The 21573-nt window shown below is 41.7% G+C and overlaps 1 protein-coding gene across 8 annotated transcripts in view; it reads left to right on the top strand.

The window, feature by feature from the left end:
• The window catches only part of lmo7 (LIM domain 7), a 198804-nt gene that overhangs the window by 163333 nt on the left and 13898 nt on the right, over positions 1-21573 (top strand). For 4 of the 8 annotated variants that reach the window (XM_008106878.2, XM_008106887.2, XM_062975565.1 and 1 more), the window contains 9 exons: positions 907-1068; positions 1978-2159; positions 3396-3453; positions 5654-5710; positions 8748-8773; positions 9872-9976; positions 10676-10768; positions 11902-12425; positions 20456-20512. In XM_008106878.2, the coding sequence (XP_008105085.2) occupies positions 907-1068; positions 1978-2159; positions 3396-3453; positions 5654-5710; positions 8748-8773; positions 9872-9976; positions 10676-10768; positions 11902-12425; positions 20456-20512 (1264 nt within the window). Of the gene's footprint in view, positions 1-906; positions 1069-1977; positions 2160-3395; positions 3454-5653; positions 5711-5870; positions 5913-8747; positions 8774-9871; positions 9977-10675; positions 10769-11901; positions 12426-20455; positions 20513-21573 lie in introns of all 8 variants that reach the window. The other 4 variants (XM_008106882.2, XM_016992286.2, XM_062975563.1 and 1 more) reach the window with 3 other exon arrangements.

Here is a 21573-nt window from a genome sequence, read left to right as displayed (position 1 = left end):
CTATTTTAGGCTGTCTCATCTTAGAGTTTTCAAGGTTTCAGGAGTGGTCTATCTTCACTTTCTTCTGCCCTATACTCTCAAGGTTTAGCTAGGCTGCCACTGCTATTGTCTCTGAAAGACCCCATGCCAGAGTCAATCCACCCTCTCCCCGCTGCTTCTACCTAGTAGATGTTTAGCACATTTAATCTGAATGTTTAGCAAAAGGCTGTCTGACATGATAGATCATATCAGTAGCACTGCTGCCATCACATGACCTTGTATTTCAGAGGAGTGCACCGTTCCACCACCATGGGAAGATAATGCCACCGTGGGGACCTTTAACTACTAAGTAATCAAATAAAAATAGCAATTATTTGATGTTGATTGTCATGATCAAAACCTCTTAGATTACAGACACACATCTACTAACAAAGATTTTAGATGTTGGTAATAACACAGCCCAACCAAAAAGAACGTTTGATGTCTTAGGTTTTAAGTCTGTTCCTGGGGCTATTTGGGGTGCTGATTTAGAAAATTGCATTGTATAGACTACAGCCACTCTAGTTTCTTCGATAAGGTTATCATGATTTTCTATGGGTGAGCAGATGGTGACTAATATATGGCATCTGTATCTCAAAAACTAGAGCTGATGGGGGGGGGGGGAACTGGTGCCATTTTTGGAATCAGCACATCAAATATACCCAGAAACAGGGCTGATATTTGAGGCAGCAAATATTTGTTGGCCAGTGTAATCACTGGAGTCTAATAATGTTATCCTACTGTCTTGCCTAGAGGGTTCATGTAAAGAAGAAATAGTTTCCTGGTACAAAAAATAATTTTATTTCAACCGGGCCTTTTTAAATTTAATTATTACTATGAAGTTGGAGGTGTAAATGTGAATGTCCTCTTTTATTTACCTCCTTCTAGGTAGCCCTGCAGACTTTTGTCAGTTGAATGTTGAGGATGAGATCCTGTCCCTCAATGGTGCAGATGTTTCATGCATGGACCAAAGCCAGTGGGACACAGCAATCAAAGGTTCACTAGAAACAGGATCCCTTGTCATGGATGTCAGGCGATATGGAAAGAAGGGTGAGTTCTTGCTTGGGCTGACTGCATGATCTGCAAGGTGCCTGTTCTTTGTAAATTTCTTCTGGTGGAGGAATCCTGTATTCCCAAAACCTGTTGCAACAACTCCTTTTGAACAAAATATTTTTTTCTGTTAGTATTTTTGCTTTGGTGAATTTAGCTTTTGTGGCTTTTAAAAGGTTTTGTTTTTATGCTGTTGCTATGTAAAATGTGTATGCCTGCACTAGCAAGTCTACGTGCCTTAAACTGGAGAGAAACCTGTTGAGAAGAAATGTACTTTGGTGTTTCTTGTGCTTAACAGGCTTCAGAAAAAGAGACCCCCCACTGTTTCCTTTTTCTATCCTTCTCACAAAATAAACAAATGCGTTTTATTAGTTCTGTGGCTCCATTAGCAGCAAGAGCTTCTGTATATATAAAGAAATTGATCTTCTACCCTCTTGAAATTAAAGCTCTTTCTAGAAGAAATGACAGTATTTCTTCAATTCTGAGACATCTCCAAAAATGGGGCGTATTTTAGAATTGCAGGTGCATCCTATGTATTTGTGGTAGTGGTGGTGATACAAAAATTAGGGTGCATCTTACCATCGATGGCATCTTACAGTTGAAGAAATACTGTAGTATACCATTGTAATTTATACTTGCTTTTTTGTGTAAAGTATTAGTAAACTTGCTACTGTATATTGTGCCTGCGTTTGACTAACAGTTGCTTTTTAGAGGGAAGGCGGTCTGTTCATAAAAGCCCTAACCAGTTTCTAAACATTAAAATTCCAATTCATTTCTTTCTCCAGCTCTCCTCCTATCTTTTTTCTTTTTCTGTTTTGTTTGGATGAATTTTTGTTAATTTTTTTCTTTTATACTTTGACATCCTCCTGCCTACTTTTTTAATTTGTTTGGTCTCCACATGCCAATCAGACTGGGGCAAAGACCAGCCTTCCCTGCCATATGCAAGGCACAAAATCCTCAATCTGACCAGTATGGCTACCAACATTGTAGGTACACCTGAAAACAAATGGATAGATGCAACGTCTGGAGACCACACTTCACCCAAAAGTCAATCATCTCAGAAAGACTCTCACAACAATATCCAGAATGAAGTGAGTGCATGTCTCTCTATGTGTGTCTGTTTCTCTTTGTGGGAGAGGTTTCTTATTCTTTGGACACTGATGAAAGTTGAATACCAGACACTACACTTTCGATATATTTTGTTACTGCATTACAGTACAAGATAATTAGAAATTGCATAGAGACAGAATTGTCTTTAGTTAGCCCCAACCATCTTTTTAAATCCATATTTTTTTTCTGTGTAGCAAAGCAATACATTGTGGGTTTTCTTATTTATTTGAACAGTTCCTAGACATAAGCTTAGAATCATAGAATCATAAAATAGTAGAGTTGGAAGAGACCTCATGGGCCATCCAGTCCAACCCCTTGCTAAGAAGCAGGAAATCGCATTCAAAGCACCCCCAACAGATGGCCATCCAGCCTCTGTTTAAAAGCCTCCAAGGAAGGAGCCTCTACCACGGCCCGGCTTCTTGTGGATATGATCTGAATATAAATTAAGCAAGTACAGAGAACCATTTAATTGGGAGATATATAAATTAACCCATGCCTAGATAATCTAGACATATCAAAAGTTAAGGCACTTCCAAATTCTGTTTATGTTAAGGAAAATGTATTACCTAAGGTTACTGTCAAATGTATTCTATGTCTAGCTAGAAAAGTTAAACACAGTTGTGGTTTATGTAAACATGCTTTAGCCCAAATGTTTTGATATGTGTTTTACTAATATAGGAGAGTTAATTCCTTAGTTCCTTGAGAGACATATTAATGTGCTAAGGAAAATTATTAATTTAACCGAACTAGCTTTCCAACTAGTGTATGTACATGGAATAAAGATGGGGCACAATCTTGTGCTTCAGCTCAGACAGTTAAAAGCTTTGGCTGGCCATTTCTGCATCTGTGTGATGCTACTCTGAACTCTTCTGTTTCACCATGAGCAAGACGTAAATAGAATTCAGCACCAATTATAAAGTAAATACCTTCTCAACTTTTTCTCCTTCACTCTCCTGCATTTTTACTGTGGTAATTCAGAAGAGGTTTGCTCAGTGTAATTTATAATATGTACATAAAATTAAATGGAATCTTAAGTGGTAAGTACAGAAATGACCATTACAGCTTTTCAAGGCATCATCTTTCAGCTAGTCATTAATACTTCAGGTCTCATGGCGTCTCAGAAGTGCGACAACCAGATGTTATCTCCTTGCACAATTCAGCAAGAGGTGATGTTTGAGCCATAGAATTATAATGGTATGTTAACTTTATGCTTTCAGGCTTCAGAAGCAAAAGTCAATGGATTGCTAGGAGATACCAGTTCTAATGAGCAAAAAGGTAAAAACCATCACAGGTTTCATTTGCTTATTATAGAAACTGTCTGTTGTTAAGGAAAGCAATATATATTTGGAATTGCTTTATACCTGAAATAATGATACACTGGGTACAGTTACAACATGATTTTCCCACAAAAACGTAATTTTTGTAAGTGTAGCTATGTACCAAAGGCAAATAGGGCTTTTGTTTGAGAGGTATTGTATGTTTAAAGAACTGCTAACAGCATTACAGCCAATTCATTTATTCTGCATGATTGACTATGGAAGAGAGATTTGAGAAAGAAAGAAAGAAAGAAAGAAAGAAAGAAAGAAAGAAAGAAAGAAAGAAAGAAAGAAAGAAAGAAAGAAAGGGGGAAAAGCAGAAATTTAACACTAAGCTGCCACTTTTGGAGTGAAGGTTGTAGCAAGCTTGTGATATTGTGTGCTTTCTGCTGTCTATGTCTCAGCTTCTTTGTTGAGGAAGGGGCAATATTCTATAAGCCTTCTTTTTCTGAAAGACAATGTCAAGCAATCAAGACAGACTGTTTGCTATTATGTCTCATGACGCCGTAAACATTTAGCCTTTTAAGGAACACCAAAGAAGGGTACTATGACATGTAACAGAAATGTGGGAGTGATCCCTTGTATTTCCTATATATTGCCGTGGTATGCAAATGGTGCCTGGGCACATGTGAACTTTTTCTAATTCTAGCATTATAGCTTAAGGATTTGAAGTGAAGCCTTCCGCATAAGGGCACACAGTGCTGGTCCCTATGAAAATTGACTAAAAGCCAGCTTTTGTTGGAAAATACTTGGTAGTCCTTTATAAACTTCTTGAAAGACAACTAGAATAAACAGTCTGTGAACATTAAATTGTGTAGTGACAAGCAAATATCTTTACAGACTTTAAATTTAATAGGACCTTATCACATTAGGAAATGCTCCATTTCAGAGACTGTATGAGAATGATTTTGAATGGGTCTCATCAAATGACATTTGCCCCATCCCGTCAGTATTCTGTCAAATTTGTCTGCAAAGCATCACAGAAACGGATTGTTTGCAAACGGAATTCTCATCCTGTTTTTTAAAAAAATACTACAGATTCTTCAGTTGCTAAAGTGCTTTTTTTGTGTGTGATAGGAAAATCTATAAGCATCCCATCAGCAACAGTACATTTTAAAACCTCATAGAGTGATGTAGGGGGTGTTTTGAATGGATTGGAAGGAGCCAGCCTTCCGTGGTGTGATGAGTCAAAGCGCGGTATTTTCAAATCATAAGAATCGTAATAATCATGTGTGATGAGGAGAGTATGCATCCCGTCTCACTATAGTATGCATCCAGTCCTAAAAAAATATGGGATGCATACTGATATAAACAGATTATATCCCAATGTGGTAAGGTCTCTAGTTTCCACATTTCTGTATGACATGTTTTATCTAAGGAATTCAGGGCACCTTTTGTGGGATCTTCACAGCAGCCCTGTCTAAAAGACTTGACATTCAGAGATACAGAGATACAGGCGGTATATAATAATAACTTTATTTTTATACCTTACCACCATCTCCCAAAAGGGACTCGGGGCAGCTTACATATGGGACAAAATGCCCATAGATAGAAATACAAACAATCCATCAAAGAAAAAACATAATTAAAATAGAACATAGTTAAATATAACAATATGGTTAAACACACACATTTAATAAAACATAAGAATATAAAACAGCTGCGTAATCAATACTCAAACAAATTGCCGTGGTTCAAGGGGCATGATCAGGCTATAAAAGGGCCGGACATCGGGTAGTCCAAGCTGCATATCATAGGGCCAAGTACTGGATAAAGTGAAGAGAGCAGCATATTATTGTGGAACCTAGGGATTGGGCATTTATGACTAGAGATTAGGCATTGTCAAAAGCAAGCAGAAACATCCCAAGTTTTCAGGTCCCTACGAAAGGAGGACAGTGTGGGGCTTGTTTAATTTTCCATGGGAGGGAGTTCCAAAGTCGGTGGGCCACCACTGAGAAGGCCCTCTCTCTCGTATGTTTTTAAACCTATGACGTGCTTCATAGAATCGTGTGCTACTGTTAACAAGTGGTTAAGATGTTTTTTTCAATACAGTTTCAGTTGGGTGCACTAAATAGTTGTTTATTCAGTGGATGGAGATTAAATAAAACCAGTCCGCACCAGTCTCACATCTTTTGTATCTTCATATTTTTTTCAAATAGACACAGAACCTATTTCTTTGAAAAACTTAAAAAGACGATCACAGTTTTTTGAACAAGGTAAAACCAAACTCCAAAGCCAACATTTCATGTACTTTCATGAAATTGTTCCCCTCTGTACATCATTCTTAACTAGTCTCTGGTGTTGGGTTCTAAGCTTCTTTGATCACTGGTGGTTGTCATTCCAAACTAGCTTAAACTGTTTCCATTCTTTCCCCAGGATCATCAGGTTTTTCTTACAGTTCATGGGTCTACCTTTGTGGTAATGGGCTTTGTGTGTTCCTCTATATCTTAAACCTTTACTCTCTTGATGTGTTCAAATGCTGTCCCCACTGCAGGAAAGCGTGGAGTGCAGAAACCTGTTGAGATTTCTAGCTTTTCTACAACAATCCACAATGCTGAGCAAACTATTAAAATTTAGTTTGGTAAAATGCTATGTTGAAAGAGACTTTCAGATTTAATTTTATGAAATTTGCAAGCAAGTGTGGAATAACAAAGAAAATATATCTGTCATAGTAATTGGCAAATGTTAAACATTTCTCTAAAAGAAAATAAAGAAATAGAAAAAGCAGGATTTCTTGGCCTTCATTGATTTGTCACGGTCTTCCAAAGCTGCTATTGCTGTGCTTTGCATGTTACATTTCACTCTATTCATTTCCACTTCAGTAATTTGCATCCAGCTGTTTTATATATTCCAATATTTTTCTGCACCTGGAGTGTTTTGAAGTAGTGATTAAGACAACACATCACTTTTACTATAACGTTATTATATATTATTTTGTGTCTTGTTTTCCTTGAATATGCAAAGTTTTTTTATCATAATTTAGTTTTCTTAAAAGTAAACTTTCTGTACAAAATATCAAAATGTTCCCCTTAGGCCTTATTTGGAAGAACTAGAGAAATGTGCTTTTGAGTAAATTGCATCACTTGCTGTATTTGATAGGAGTAAAGCAGACATCTCAAACTTCTGTGTATACCTCTGGAGAAGCCCACTATTGTAACAGCATTTTTTTCATGAATTATTTACAAAGCCATTGAGGGAGTAAATAGCAAGTTAAAGCTGGGGCTACTCATACCGGTCCATCTTCCCTCGTAGAACTTTGTCAGAAAGAGGACGTGCTTCAGAGGAAAGGCTGCTGGAAAAATATGGAACTTGCTCTCAAGTTCTGTAGAATTTGTTCCACATTGTCATTGTATTGTTTAGGAAATGCATGCCTGTTCTTTAAGCAGATTCTGTATGCCTTCTGTCATAATTCATCTTCCATTTCAGGAAGTCTGCATACCAGTATGTTCAAAAGGACAACTTTGGCATCTTTACAACATTTATTAATTTTCCTATAAACAAATAGTGCCCATTCTCTGTTGTTTGGAAAGAATTGCACAAATATTGTAGTACCCTTGGGCGTAATGTTTGTGAACACATTAATTCTTTCGCGTTATAACACAATATTTAATAAGATTTATTATTTGCTTCTAGTGATGTAAGTATCATAGCAAACTCTCTGAAAGTTGAACATTTTCTCCATTGTTAGGTCCAGTATGTGTGTGTGTGGATAGGGAAGCCATTGGTTTTTATTTTTTTAAATTAGTTTTTTTATTTTAATTCTAAACTTTTTAGAAGCCGTTTGCACTGGCTTACAGCTCCATTAAATCTAAATAAAACTATCAAAAAGGGAGCAAAGAGCGCACCACCCATTTGATACATATTGTTGAGTTTGGCACTGCATAAAGAGAGATCTAGGAAGAGCACATAAGAATTAAGTACAACTTGACATGTGAAATATATGCTAAGTATGACCTTTTGTTGGGAAGATAAATTTGTGTTCAGCATTTTTTAAAAAGATACACATCCCTGTACTTCAAAAATAGTACATATGTATGACCTTTCAGCTCAGTGGTATTCTGTTGTGGTAGAAGTCAATTTTTATTAGCTGTGCTGGTGGCAAACCCTTGCTTATCCAGCTGGTGAATTTGTAGTTACCACCCTGTTTTTGAAAGTACTTGGGGGGTAGGGACAGTGTGTCACATTGGTAAAGTGGAGACAAATATGCTTTTAAACAAAGAATAAAAAGCATGAAGCAATACTTATGTATGGTTACAATCATAGGTGATATTTGTCTCTACTGCCCAATGGAACCAGAGTTTGGAAAGTTTGTGTGTGTGTGTGTGTGTGTGTGTGTGTGTGTGTGTGTGTGTGTGGAAAGGTGGCTTGGTAGCCTAATTTTCAGAAGCATGAGGAAGATTCATTGTTGAATTGAAGGATTTTTCATTGTTGAGATTGAAGGACTGCTGAAGCTGAAGAAGTTTGCATTCAGTCATTACAGTGGAGATCTGTGCTCATTCAAGCTATTTTGCACTTTCTGCTAGCACCTTTTTCAGGGTGAGAGAAGCAAGAGGAGTGGAGTCTCTGGATATTCTTTTGAGTTTTGATATTGACAATATCATTCATTTTATTGTTTGGGAAGCTTTCCCAACTTAGCAGGGACTTACTATGTCTCCTATTCTCCTGGTGGAATGAGTTGGTCTTAAGATGTATTAGTGGCCATATAATTTCTTATTTCAAATTATCTATACCGCCTTCAAACATCTCAGTATATCTTTCAGGGCATATGTAAGGCCTTTATCCCTCATACAGCCATCATGCACATGTGCTCCTAGAACCCACATAATTATTTTACATAGTTTGGGCAGAAGCTTCTAAAGGAGGAACAGCTGTGGAAGATAAGAAAATATAAGATCCCTGATAAAATACTCCTTTAACGGTCTCAGAGGCAGTCTGGAAAAAGTACAGATTTCCCTGAGTTTGCTCTTGATGTGGTGGGTCACATACATACCATCACTATCTCATTGCTTTCCATGTACGCTGTATATGTCTGGTATGTCCAGCTGATGATAAAAAGTCAAAGCCAGAACATAAAGAAGCTTGTATGTTTTTTTTGTTTTTGTTTCATGTGACTCCAGACATTTGTTAAGTCTTTGGCCTGATAAAGGGAACTAGGGGTCCCAGTTTGTTATATCATTTATGGTATCTTTTGAGTAACACTAACAAACTTTTTTCCCTTTTTAAATGCTCTCCTGATGACTTTAAATCTTCTAGGAGGCTCAGAACCTGCAATGCCTGATGTAAGTAATGCTGCTTTACTGTATGAGATAATAGTATAGTAATGTAATAGAATGTAATGACAAAGTATTTCTGCAAATAAGAATTAATAAAAAGCAGTTGTAACATACAATGTTGTAGTAATATGTAACAGGAATGTTTTTTCTTTGTGCCAGGAGCGACTTGATAAACTGCAAGTCGCTTCTGGTGTGAGAAAATTGGCTGTCTGCAATGACGTTGCACAGGGGACACCCGGATGTTTTACCATCCTGTGGGAGGATTCTCTTATGTTCCCGTAGGGGAAGCTGGAGCTGACAGATGGGAGCTCACCCTGCTTCTCGAATTCGAACCACCAACCTTTTGGTCAGCAGTCCTGCTGGCACAAAGGTTTAACCCATTGTTTCACCGGAGGTTCCTAACAGAAAGGTGTAGTACATAATCATGAAAATTATTCCAAAATCACTCCCTGAAGTAAAAAGTGTTGTTCTATCTCCCTAGTCCCACATCTTCTTCAGGTGTGAAAAGGACATTTCATGAAATATTTAGCTTTGTGAACTAAACAGTCCCTCATATTTTTGCGAAGTATCTTATTTAAATGATTTTTTCCTTATCAAATCTAACTGTTGCTCATAGAACCAAGGCCAGCGTATTGTTAACCTCTATCTCTTACTAGGATTTATATATTTTAAAAAGTGTGTATGTGTCAAACACAGCCTTCCCAAAGTCCTCTCACCTTTTATGTGCAGACCTGGGACAGAGGCCATCATGGGAGGGACAGAATCCTTCTGCTTACAACATTCGTTCTATATGCCACCCTCCACCCTACGTTTTTCCTCTCTACTTTCAAGATTTAGTTCTCTGGACAAATTAGTTGAAGGGATGTGGGATTGTGAGTCTGGTAAGAGATAAACATAGAAATTAGTGTCAGCAAGGAAAGACATTCATAGTTCCTTGTCTTTTCATTCATATTTTGGACATCCAAGGGAAATACAGGATTTGGAAATCTTTATACCATATTGTTTGTTAAGTTCTGATCTAAAATGTACGGTTGCTTCTCTGTTAAAGGGTTTTTAAATAAAACACATGTTTGTAGTTAAACTTTTGTTTCTAATGTGTTGCAGCTCCCAGTCCCACCCATCAGTGCCCCTAGCCGCTGGACCTGGGATCAAGAAGAAGAAAGAAAAAGGCAGGAGAAGTGGCAGGCAGAACAGGAGCGCTTACTTCAAGTATGAGTTTTAATGACACAAAATCCATGATCGTAGTCTTTACTCTAGATTACTCTGTCAAGCTGAACATATCTGAGGCCATCAAATAAAACTGTCCCTCTATTTATGCCAGCAACAAATACTCTTCAGATTTCCAATTAATTTTTTAAAAGTTATTTGCTTGCTAGGCATCTAAGAGCATACCATATGCCGTTTAGAGTACAGTACTTAAATATCAACACTCACATCATGAATACTAAATGGGATAATATTATACCTATGCATGTATGTTCATTTGGGAACTAACCACATTGTGTTCAATTTATTTCAAATAAGCCTGTTGTTGCATTCTTTTAAGTCATTTTCAATTTATGGCAACCCTAAAATGAATCTGTCATGGAGATTTCTTGACATGTTTTGTTCAGAAGGGCCTTTGCCTTTGCCTTCTTGAGGCTGAGAGAATGTGATTTCCTAAATTTAAATTTAAAAATGAAAATTTGATTTTTACTCTGTTTTCGTAAAATGTTTATGAGCAAGGGCTATATAAAGCCCATCACTGCTAACCTGTCCTTCACATTTATTTCTTCTTCTATTGAAATCAAAGGATATGATGCACCACCATTTTACCACTTTGGATTTATCTTGTTATTTACAATACAGTTTACATTTATTCTGAAAGAAAATGATAATGTAATTAAGTTTATTTGTACACCAAACTAGGAAAAATACCAGCGTGAACAAGAGAGGTTGAAGGAAGAATGGCTGAAAGCTCAACAAGAGGCAGAAAAGGAAAACAGCAAATATTTAAATGAGGTGAGAGCTATCCATTTGTGATTTGACATTTTTGAAACCAAATAATGATGTTCATAAGTACCAATATCAGTAATCACCTTTATATCCTAATTTTTCTTCCAATGACTTCCTCTACTAACTTCTCCTTTACAATATATTTTGGTGTCAGGTTAGTCAGAGGAGGGGCTTCCAAGGTAACCTAGTGGGATGGGGTCCTGGCTTGAGGTATTATCAGCTGTGCTAGTCCTCTAGGAATGTGGGAAGTCCAAGCAGGAAGAGATTAATAAGAGTACAATTGTTGCTCATTGACTTATCTAATGAATGAGAGACTCCCGAGTCACCATGTCATTAACAGAACCATGAGGCTATGGCCTCCTTGACTGAGTCTATCAATCTGTAATGTGCTGATCCTCTTTCCTTACTGCCTCCCATTCTGCTAAGTATTAGAGCCTTTTCTAGTCAGTCTAGTCAATTCTTGTGATATACACAAAGTATAACAGCCTTAATTTAATGATCTTGACCTTAAAGAAGAGCTTAGGGCTGATATGCTCAAAGACCTATGATATTCTTGGAATGCTCTTTCAGCAGTACATCTCAAATGAGTTATTTTCCTCTTGGCTTTCTGCATAGTCCAGATTTCACAACTATGCATAGTTTCTTCATTGTCTACTTTAAAGTTGTTTAAATAATTTGTGGTCATTATTTTTTTGTTTTCTTAACATTCAACTGTAAACCTGTCTTTGCATTTCCTTGATTTTCTTCAAAAGCCATTCCAAGTCTTCTATATTCTGTTAGAAGTATGATATCATTTGCTAACTTACATTGTTGATCTTCCTTCCTCCAACTTCACCCAACAAGTTAAATAAGATGATAAACCACAGCCTTGCCTGATCCCTTACAAATTGGAAACCATTTGGTTTGTTTACATCATACATGTCAAATGCAAGACCTGCAAGCCAAATCTAACCCGCCATGTCATTTCATATGGCCTGCAAGGTTTTCAAGGCCAGGGCAACATAGTTACATTTATACAGATAATTACAAATGTCCCTTTGAAGGCAACCATAAATGTGGCCCTCAGTGAAAATGAGTTTGACACCCCTGTTCTACATGTTTCATTTTTTTGTATGTCCTGTTCTTGCACTTTCTTTTAGGAGCAGACTATATTGCACTCAAATACAGTAAGTGCACAGGAACCACCTGCTTTCTCATGGGGGACAAATGGAAGTGACAAGAACGATTATTTTGAGGCCAACAGAGAATGGGAAGAGGAAAGAGAACAGGAGAAGAAGGAAAAAGAACTGGCACGTCTTGAGGCACAGAGATTGCAAGACGAAGAAGAAGCAGCAGCAGCCTTGCAAGCAGAACAAGAGCAGAAGCTCCAGCAGTTGCAAGAAGCGGCAACCTTGCAAGCTGAGCAAGAAAGGAAGCGCCAACAGTTGCAGGAAGCGGCAGCTTTGCAAGCAGAACAAGAAAGAAAGTTCCAACAATTGCAAGAAGAGGCAGCCTTGCAAGCAGAACAAGAGAGGAATCTCCAACAGTTGCAGTCCAAGAAAGAATATAATGTATGGGACACGGGATATGGTGTGGAGGGATTGAAGTATAAAGAAGAGGCAGAACAGAAACCACAAATGGAAAAAGCCAAAGGCATTACAGCACAAAGGTCCCAGTATCAAAGGTCTGTGTTACATTTTGAATGCTTTGGCTTTGGAAAGTGGTGTTGATATACCTAGCCATATATGGACAGGTTGCTTACCTGTAACCATGTTTCTTCGAGTGTACTCTGTGAATTCACACTAATGGAGAGGCTGCGCCTGCGCAGGTCCCAACGGAAACTCTTCCCAAGCTGAAGTTTAAATTTTGGCGGTAGCCACGCCCCTCCGTTCCCGGAGGGCATATAAGGCAGCCCTCGGCGTCTCCTCCCCAGTTCCTACGCCGCAAAGGCAACGAGAAAGGAAGAGGGTTTGCCAGAGGGGAAGGAAGGGCGGGCTTGTGTGAATTCACAGAGTACACTCGAAGAAACATGGTTACAGGTAAGCAACCTGTCCTTTTTCTTCGTGTACTCTGTGAATGCACACTAATGGAGACTAGCAAGCTTAGGTCTCGGAGGCGGGCTAAGCAAACCCTGACAACGAGAAAACTGTCCAAACATATGTTTATTAAACATGAAAATATCAAAAAACCCTGGTCCAAGGACCCATTAAGGTATTGCATCAAACACACGCCAAACACCGAGAGCAGTTCGGTAAGGCATGACATAACCCTTTAAGAGCACATGTGAAAAAAACAGGAAAACATCATTCCCCTAAGGGGGAAGGCAGTAGCAATAAGGCACGGATCATCAGGAGAGTAGTGCAAACATGTACCAAACAGGAAAAACAACAAGAGGGTCGCATGAGAAAAAAGCACCCACATAGAAGTCATAAATGCAGAAGGTTAGGACAAGCATGAGGACAAAACCGCCCTAGCAAAGGCGGCATCTTTCAAAGTTTTTTGGTCTAACCTGTAGTGAGACACAAATGTAAGGGGGTTAGACCAGATCGCTGCCTTGCAGATGGAGTCCAGGGAAATGCCCCTTAGGAAGGCAGTCGACGTGGAGAGACCTCTCGTCGAACGTGGGCGAACCGACGGGGGAGGAGGTCTTTTGGCTAGTTCATAGGCCAGTTCAATGGCCTGAGCAATCCAGTGTGAGAGTCTTTGAGAAGAAATAGGATTGCCCAGTTTATCTGGGGCATGGGCCACAAAAAGTTTTGGGGTCTTTCGAATGTCCTTAGTACGGTCCCGGTAGAACAGAAGTGCTCTACGCACATCAAGGAGGTGCAGTCTCCGCTCAAGGGGAGACGAGGGGTCTGGGAAGAAAGCGGGAAGGACAATGTCCTGGTTAAGGTGAAAAGCAGAGACCACCTTGGGAAGGAAGGTGATGTCCGGACGGAGAACGGCGCGGTCGTGATGAAAACGGAGGTAGGGTTCATCGACCCGAAGGGCCGCCAGCTCCGAGGGTCTGCGCGCTGAGGTTATGGCCACCAAGAAGGCAACTTTCCAAGAAAGGAGACGTAGGTCGGTCGAAGCCAGCGGTTCAAAGGGAGAGGCAGTAAGCTGAGAAAGTACAAGCTCGAGGTTCCACCCTGGAGTAGGAGGTTGAGTCGGTGGGCAGATGTTGTTGTATCCTTTCAAGAAGGTCTTGACAAGGTGGTCGGAGAATAGAGATGGTCTACCATGTTGTTGAAAACACCAGGATAGAGCGGCCAGGTAAGATTTCATAGAAGCAAGAGAAAGTTTTTGGTCTGCCAGAGACATAAGGAAGTCCAGTACAATCGGTACCGAGGTTGGAAAAACAGTAATTCCTCGGGAGCGAAGAAAGGAGCGAAAGCGAGAGACTTTATAAGTGTAGGCTCTGGTTGTAGCCGGTTTGTGAGCTGCGCGGAGGACCTCCTGTAGGTTTTGCGGGAGGGAGGTCAGGCGAGAATCCTCCAAGCAGTGAGATGTAGAAAGGGGAGATCCGGGTGGAGGATCTGGCCGTTCTCCCTGGATAAGAGGTGTGGCAGAAGAGGTAGAGTGAAGAAGGTCGCCTTGGAGAGATGAAGAAGAGCCGGGAACCAAGATTGACGAGGCCAGGCTGGAGCTATCAGGATCGCCGACGTAGGTACCGACCGGAGTTTCTGCAGGACCTTCGGTATCAGAGGAAAGGGCGGAAAGAGATAGATCGGTTCCGCCGACCAGTCCAGAAGAAAGGCGTCTCCCAGGCAGCCTGGAGAGGAGGACGGGGGGAGTCTTGCCCCGTATCGGGGCAGCTGAGCGTTCTCGGGAGAAGCGAAAAGGTCTAGAGTGGGGAAGCCCCATTTGAGAAAAAGAGAGAGAAGAGTCTCGGGGTCGAGCATCCACTCGTGGGAGGAAGTCGTCATCCTGCTGAGGGCGTCTGCCAAGTTGTTCTGGATCCCGGGAAGGTGAATCGCCGAGATTTGGATGTTGCGGGCTATGCACCAATGCCACAGCTGGGAGGAGAGGAGCATCAGCTTCCTTGAACCCGTGCCACCCTGCTTGTTGATGTAAAAGACTGCTACCGTGTTGTCTGACTGAATGAGTACAGATGTCCGGGAGATCAGGCGTGAGAAGGCTCTCAGAGCCTTGAAGATAGCAAGGAGTTCGAGAAAGTTTATGTGATTTGCCTTCTCGGAGGGAGACCAAAGGCCCCGAACAGTGAGACCCTTCATGTGGGCTCCCCAGCCGAAGTTGGATGAGTCCGTGGTTATGGAAGTGGAGGGAGGAATTGGGTGGAACGGAAGACCCCTGCAAACGTTGGAGAGGGACTTCCACCAGAGAAGCGACCGACGAGCGTGAGGCGGGACCGAGAGAAACCTCGAGTTGGGGTGGCGGAATGGCTTGAAAGCGTCTATGAACCACCTTTGAAGAGGCCGGAGATGAAGCCTGGCGAACGGGGTCGTGAAGACTGTGGAGGCCATATGGCCGAGCAGTACCTGGATGGATCGAGCCCGAACCCTCCGGTGGGTCTCGCAGAAAATGATTTGTTGGCGAAGAGCTAGAAACCTGTCGAACGGAAGGGAGACAGTTTGAGCAATTGAGTCGAACAGGGCGCCGATGAAGCAGATTTTGTTCGACGGGGCGAGGTGAGATTTGTCGTGGTTTAATTGAAGACCGAGAGATTCTAGAAGACAGAGGGTGTAGTCGACGTGACGTCGGAGAAGGGCAGGGTCGGATTCGACCAGAAGCCAATCGTCTAGATATGGAAAGACTGTGATCCCTTGGAGCCGGAGGTGGGCAGCCACGACAGCGACGACTTTGGTAAAGACCCTTGGGGCCGTAGCGAGGCCAAAGGGTAAAACGGTGAACTGGTAGGTCTGGTTGAGAACTTTGAAAGAAAGGAAGCGCCTGTGGTTTTCTCGAATCGCCACGTGGAAATAGGCGTCTCGAAGGTCTATAGACACGAAGTAGTCTCCGCGCTGAAGCATCGGGAGGATGGAGGCGATGGAGACCATCCTGAACTTGGTTGGACGTATGAAGACATTGAGCATGCGTAAGTCCAGAATTGGGCGGAGGCCCCCACCCCTCTTCGGGACCGTAAAGTATCTGGAGAAGAAGCCTTGAGGGTCCTGTACCGATGGAGAAGGCCGAATAGCCCCCTTGGCGAGAAGGGCGTCGACCTCTGCGAGAATTTCTTGAGAAGGGTTGGAGAGAAGGACTTGGCCCGTGGGCGGGAGTTCTTCGAATTCTAAGGCATAGCCTTCTTGGACAATTTTGAGAACCCAGGCATCTGAAGTAATAGATTTCCACCGGTGAAAGAAGGGAGCCAGGCGGTCTAGAAAGAGACCATGAGGTTGATTTGGTGAGAGGGAGGGGTGTGGAGGCATGAGATCTGCATCGGTACCGTAGAAAGAGTCTTTGGAAAGAGAGATGGCGTCAGGAACGCCGGAGAGGTTGGGCAGCAGTGGGGGTGGCTCGGCCGCGTTGTCTTTGTGGCTGAGGGGCCCGACGGGGTTGCTGGCGATTTTGGTTGTTTGATACCGAGGGACGCCGGAAGGATTGATGGCGGTAAGAAGGAGGCGGGAAGCGACGAAAGCGTTGAGGAAACCACTTGGTGCGGTGAACCTGGGGTTGATCGCCGCATTTAGTGGCCAGAACTTTAAAATCGTGGTTGGTTTTTAGCTTGTCGTCGGTGCCAGAGTTAAAGAGGCCCATGGCGTCGAAGGGGAGGTCTTCGATGACCTGCCTCGAGGAGGAAGACAGACCGGAAGATCTCAGCCAGGCGTGGCGACGAATAGCAATGGCGTGGGCAATCATCTTGCCGGCCGTGTCGCCCGTATGCTTAGCCATCTGGATTTGATGATGCGCTAACGAATCGGCCTCTTGCTGGAGGGTGGACATGACGGACCGGTCTTCATCCGACAATTTAGAGAAGAAGGGCTGAGCTTTCTCCCAAAGGATCTGCTGGTATGCCCCCATACAGGCCCCATAGTTCGCCATTCTACAGAGTAGAAGAGCTCCGGAATAGAGCTTTCGACCGACCGCGTCGAACCTCTTGCCCTCTCTGTCTGCAGGGGTAGTGGATTCACGGCCGGAAGACTGAGAAGCTTTAACGACCATGGAGTTCGGGTCGGGATGGTGTTTAAGCCATTCTAAAGTGTCGTCATCTGTACGATACCAAGACTCGATTCTCTTCGAGGTAGGAGGGATCGAGGAAGGAGTCTTCCACGAAGATTGGATGACATCTAGGAGATAAGGCAAAAAAGGCAACAGCGTGGCTGGAGGGGCCTGGGCTTGGACCCGTTTGAAGACTGGATCAGTAACTGCCTTGGAAGTCTGTTTGATTTCTAGACCCAGGGCGTCGGCCATTCTAATCATTTGTTCGGAGAAAGCCCGAATGTTGTCGGTAGGCGAAGGAGGGTCCACCTCATAGGCGTCATGAGGAGGAGAGAGATCAAGGCCTAAGGATACCACCGAGGCCGAGAGAGCTGAATCACGGCGATCTATATCGATCTCATCGTCCCCAGCCCCTTGAGGGGACTGGGGGGGAGATGACAACACAGTTTCTGGTGGCGGCAAAGCCTCAAGAGCAGAAGCCATCTGAAGCCGAGTATCCTTGGAGGCCGAGGCCTGGGCCGCTCGAGCCAGGCAAGTGGTCTGTCTACCCCGTTCCGGTGTCGAGGTCGGGGGAAAAAGCTGCTGGCGAGACTGACGATGGGAGACAGCAGGTCGAGGAGATGGCACCCTGACCACTGTCTGAGTGGAGTGGTGGGGTGAGTCCTGCAACTCGCCATCAGAAAGTTGCTGAGGAGAAGTTTGGCGAGGTCGCTGAGCAGGAGCGATCGGAGAGGACCTTCTAGAAGAAGTCGCCGAAGAAAGGACGTCCATCTTGGAGGAAGCAGAAGAGGAAGAGCGTTGGGTTGCCCTCTTCTTAGCGAGTGGTTGTTTTGATGGCACCCTCAGGGATTTTCCCGGCGTGGGAGGGACCATTGCTGAGTCGGATTGGGTCCGACGAGCTTCCTCGTGAGCCCTTTTAAGGGCGATCTTCATCGCAGAGGTCGACGGAGGAGCCCCAAGATGGGATCGGGCCGAAGATACGGAAGCCACCGAGCTCGATGTCGAGGAAGGGCCGACCCGGCCAGAACGCGTTGTCACCGTAGCCGTGGTGAGTGTGCACGGTGGTTTAGCGGCCTTAGACGATCTGGAGGCTCTGGACGCCTTAGACGAGACCGAAGGGGCTTTAGCTGTTGAAGCCGACATCGAACCCGGATTAAGCGGCGGCTTCGTGCCCGAAGTCGACGGAGCGGGTTCAGGGGCAAGCGATTTTTCGTAAAGCGCCGCTCTAAGCCTCGCGGCTCTATTCTTTCTAGCCTGAGCCGTTAGGGCCAGGCAGAAGCGGCAGGTACCGACGACATGTGCCTCTCCGAGGCAGTAGAGGCACTTGGCGTGGCCGTCGGAATCAGGAATTTTAGCGGCACACTGAGTGCAGCGCTTGAAGCGAGTCGTAGACATGAGAATCCGAAGTGAACCTTGCGGCGGAAAAAAAGGAACTGGGGAGGAGACGCCGAGGGCTGCCTTATATGCCCTCCGGGAACGGAGGGGCGTGGCTACCGCCAAAATTTAAACTTCAGCTTGGGAAGAGTTTCCGTTGGGACCTGCGCAGGCGCAGCCTCTCCATTAGTGTGCATTCACAGAGTACACGAAGAAAAAATGCATATTCCATTAATATATTTAAGCATGTGAAAATAAAATGAATTAGTTGACTTACAAAAACTACTGAAATAGTAAATGCCAGATCAATTCATTCAATTTGTGGATGGGATTTACATGAGCACTGATCCTCTATCGCTCATAATGAGCAGTGGGAACTGTTTTGTGCATGTTGAGAGAGAAAGAGATTTCATTATTACAGTAGAGTTTCACTTATCCAACACTTGCTTATCCAACGTTCTGGATTATCCAACGCATTTTTGTAGTCAATGTTTTCAATACATCGTGATATTTTGGTGCTAAACTCGTAAATACAGTAATTACTACGCAGCATTACTGCGTATTGAACTACTTTTTTTGTCAAATTTGTTGTATAACATGATGTTTTGGTGCTTAATTTGTAAAAATCATAACCTAATTTGATGTTCAATAGGCTTCTCCTTAATCTCTCCTTATTATCCAACATATTCGCTTATCCAACGTTCTGCCAGCCCGTTTATGTTGGATAAGTGAGACTCTACTGTATATCGGGAAGCACCTCTTACCTGAAAATAATGTGGAGAATCTGAAATAGTACCTATATGTCTAGAAAAATATTATTATTATTATCATTATTATTATTAATATCCTGTCTTTCTCTCCATGGGGACTCAAGGCGGCTAATATCTATTCACACTAAACAGTTTAAAAAGAGCAAGACAAAAGTTAGAAAATAATTACATAATAACATATTGATATTGGCTTCTAAATTGTGCCTAAGCTGGAGTGTGTCATTATTGTAGTGCCAATTACAATACGGGGGACTCACTTGTAGGCTTTTGTTTGGTTGGCATCAGAACTTCTGTTACTACAGATATTACAGGAAACACTGTTGTGCAGTAATGGAATCCTTGTCATTATTAATTTACCTTTCCCTAACCAGATCTAAGGTTGAGGAAAAATATTCAATCCAAAATACATTTAGATTTCTGTTCCATCACTGCTGCTCTGTTCATCTGGTATAGCACGGAAATAAACTGGAAGAGTGAGTCATTAATGTACCATTACCTCATTTAAAACTCTTCAAAGCATCTTCTCCTCATGGTGTTACAGTGAGTGAGTGATTTGCAGAATATTTTGTTAAGCCCTGCATTCACAGGCTAGGCCACAGCATTGTCAACTATGCCGCCAACAAATTCCTGATCCGAAAACAGTTGCAGCTACTGAAAAAAAAAACTGCAATTGAAAAGATGGATCAAATATTTTCCATTAGCTGTGTTCCAGACTCCTAAAATAGCAGATAATCTAATACTAATTATATGATTTATGGCATCAAGACAGTATATGCCTTTTGCAGACAGATGATATATAACTAATTTGTCTGAAGATACTTAGATCTTCACTACTAATTTAAATCAGATACTGCAGAATTCATGAGGGCTTGTGTAATTCTAAGGGTTGTCTTTCAAGAAGAACTTCTATGGTCTATGACTGGGGTCAAATAAATTATAAATAGACCCAATAAGTTATTTTATTGGTAAAATAGAATTCATCCAGCCTTCTATTATCCTTACGGGATGCACAAACATTAGATGGAAGAGAGTACATTTTGAAAATGCCGTTTTGTGTCTTCTATTATTTTGCAAATTAGTTATCTTCAAAAGGACAACTAGTTGTGTGTCTTGTTATATGAATCATACAATCAAACTCCACAAAATTGCTTTTCCATGCTTTTGTCCCTTTAGAGCCAAAATGTATTACAGGGCATGAGAAATGTAGTATCTATCTTACAGAAGCAATTTATTTTTAAATTGCAAATAATTAAAAAAAACTCGACACTGTGACCATCAATTGTACAGTAAAGAACAGGTCTGGCTTCCTAACCCATCTTCTGCTTCTCCTACAATTTCCTGTTTCAGGGCTGCAAATCTGGGTTTCTTTTTTGCAATATAGGAAACTATTGTTCTTCATGCTGTAACAGAAGTCAAATAAGTTTCTGTTCTTATGTAACCAACTAATCCTTATGCATATTTACCCTAGGCATTATGAAGCAACAAGAAGTATCGATGAGCAACCAAGTCACTTCAATGCTGACAGGTAAGAGTTCTTGGACGCCTGCTGTGATAAATTTGCTAAGTGCTTTGAGGAGAAATTTACTTGTACAGTAGAGTCTCACTTATCCAACACTCGCTTATCCAACGTTCTGGATTATCCAACGCATTTTTTTAGTCAATGTTTTCAATACATCGTGATATTTTGGTGCTAAATTTGTAAATACAGTAATTACTACATAGCATTACTGCGTATTGAACTACCTTTTCTGTCAAATTTGTTGTATAACATGATGTTTTGGTGCTTAATTTGTAAAATCATAACCTAATTTGATGTTTAATAGGCTTTTCCTCAATCCCTCCTTATTATCCAACATATTCGCTTATCCAACGTTCTGCCGGCCCGTTTATGTTGGATAAGTGAGACTCTACTGTATTTGCATAGAACTTGATGCTATAGTTATCATGACATCTAGGGAGCTGTCCAGTGTGCTATACTGAGTTTTCTTGGAACAGTTTCACTTGTTGCAGCATGAGGATTTGGACAGGAGACTTGAACCCGTCCATCCAATCACATGCAAACTTGACCCTCTTGGCTGTTCAGATCTAGCAGAAATGGACTGATTAGGTGGGTGGGTCTGAGGGGAGGTGCCTGCTGTCTTGAAGGAGGCTATAAGCACCTCCTTGGGTATAGGACAACTGCTGCCCTCTCGCCAGTATTTCTTACATGAGCAAGATACTTGAATGTGTGGGAAGCTTCAGACATTTTTGGAGGAAGCAAAGTATCTTGACTAAAATCATCATCATCATCATCATCATCATCATCATCTTATTATTATTATTATTATTATTATTATTATTATTATTATTATTATTATTATGCTTGCAGAAATCATGGTGATTTCCAAAAATGATGCATTCACTGTTGTTCGTTTATCTCTTCCCTATTGCTCTCTCCCCATAAAATGTTTCTAATACTATTTTATGTAAAATTGAAAACTAAATAAATATTTTTTAGAAAAAAATAAATTAAATCAATAAAAGTGCCTTGGCATTTTATGTGTGTTAAAGTTTGAGAACTTGAGTAACATATCTGTGATTCTGAGT

Source organism: Anolis carolinensis, chromosome 3, assembly GCF_035594765.1.
Source record: "Anolis carolinensis isolate JA03-04 chromosome 3, rAnoCar3.1.pri, whole genome shotgun sequence".
In the NCBI taxonomy this organism is placed as follows: domain Eukaryota; kingdom Metazoa; phylum Chordata; class Lepidosauria; order Squamata; family Dactyloidae; genus Anolis; species Anolis carolinensis.
Note: the sequence above shows the minus strand (reverse complement) of the source record. Positions and strands in the feature narration are given on the sequence as shown.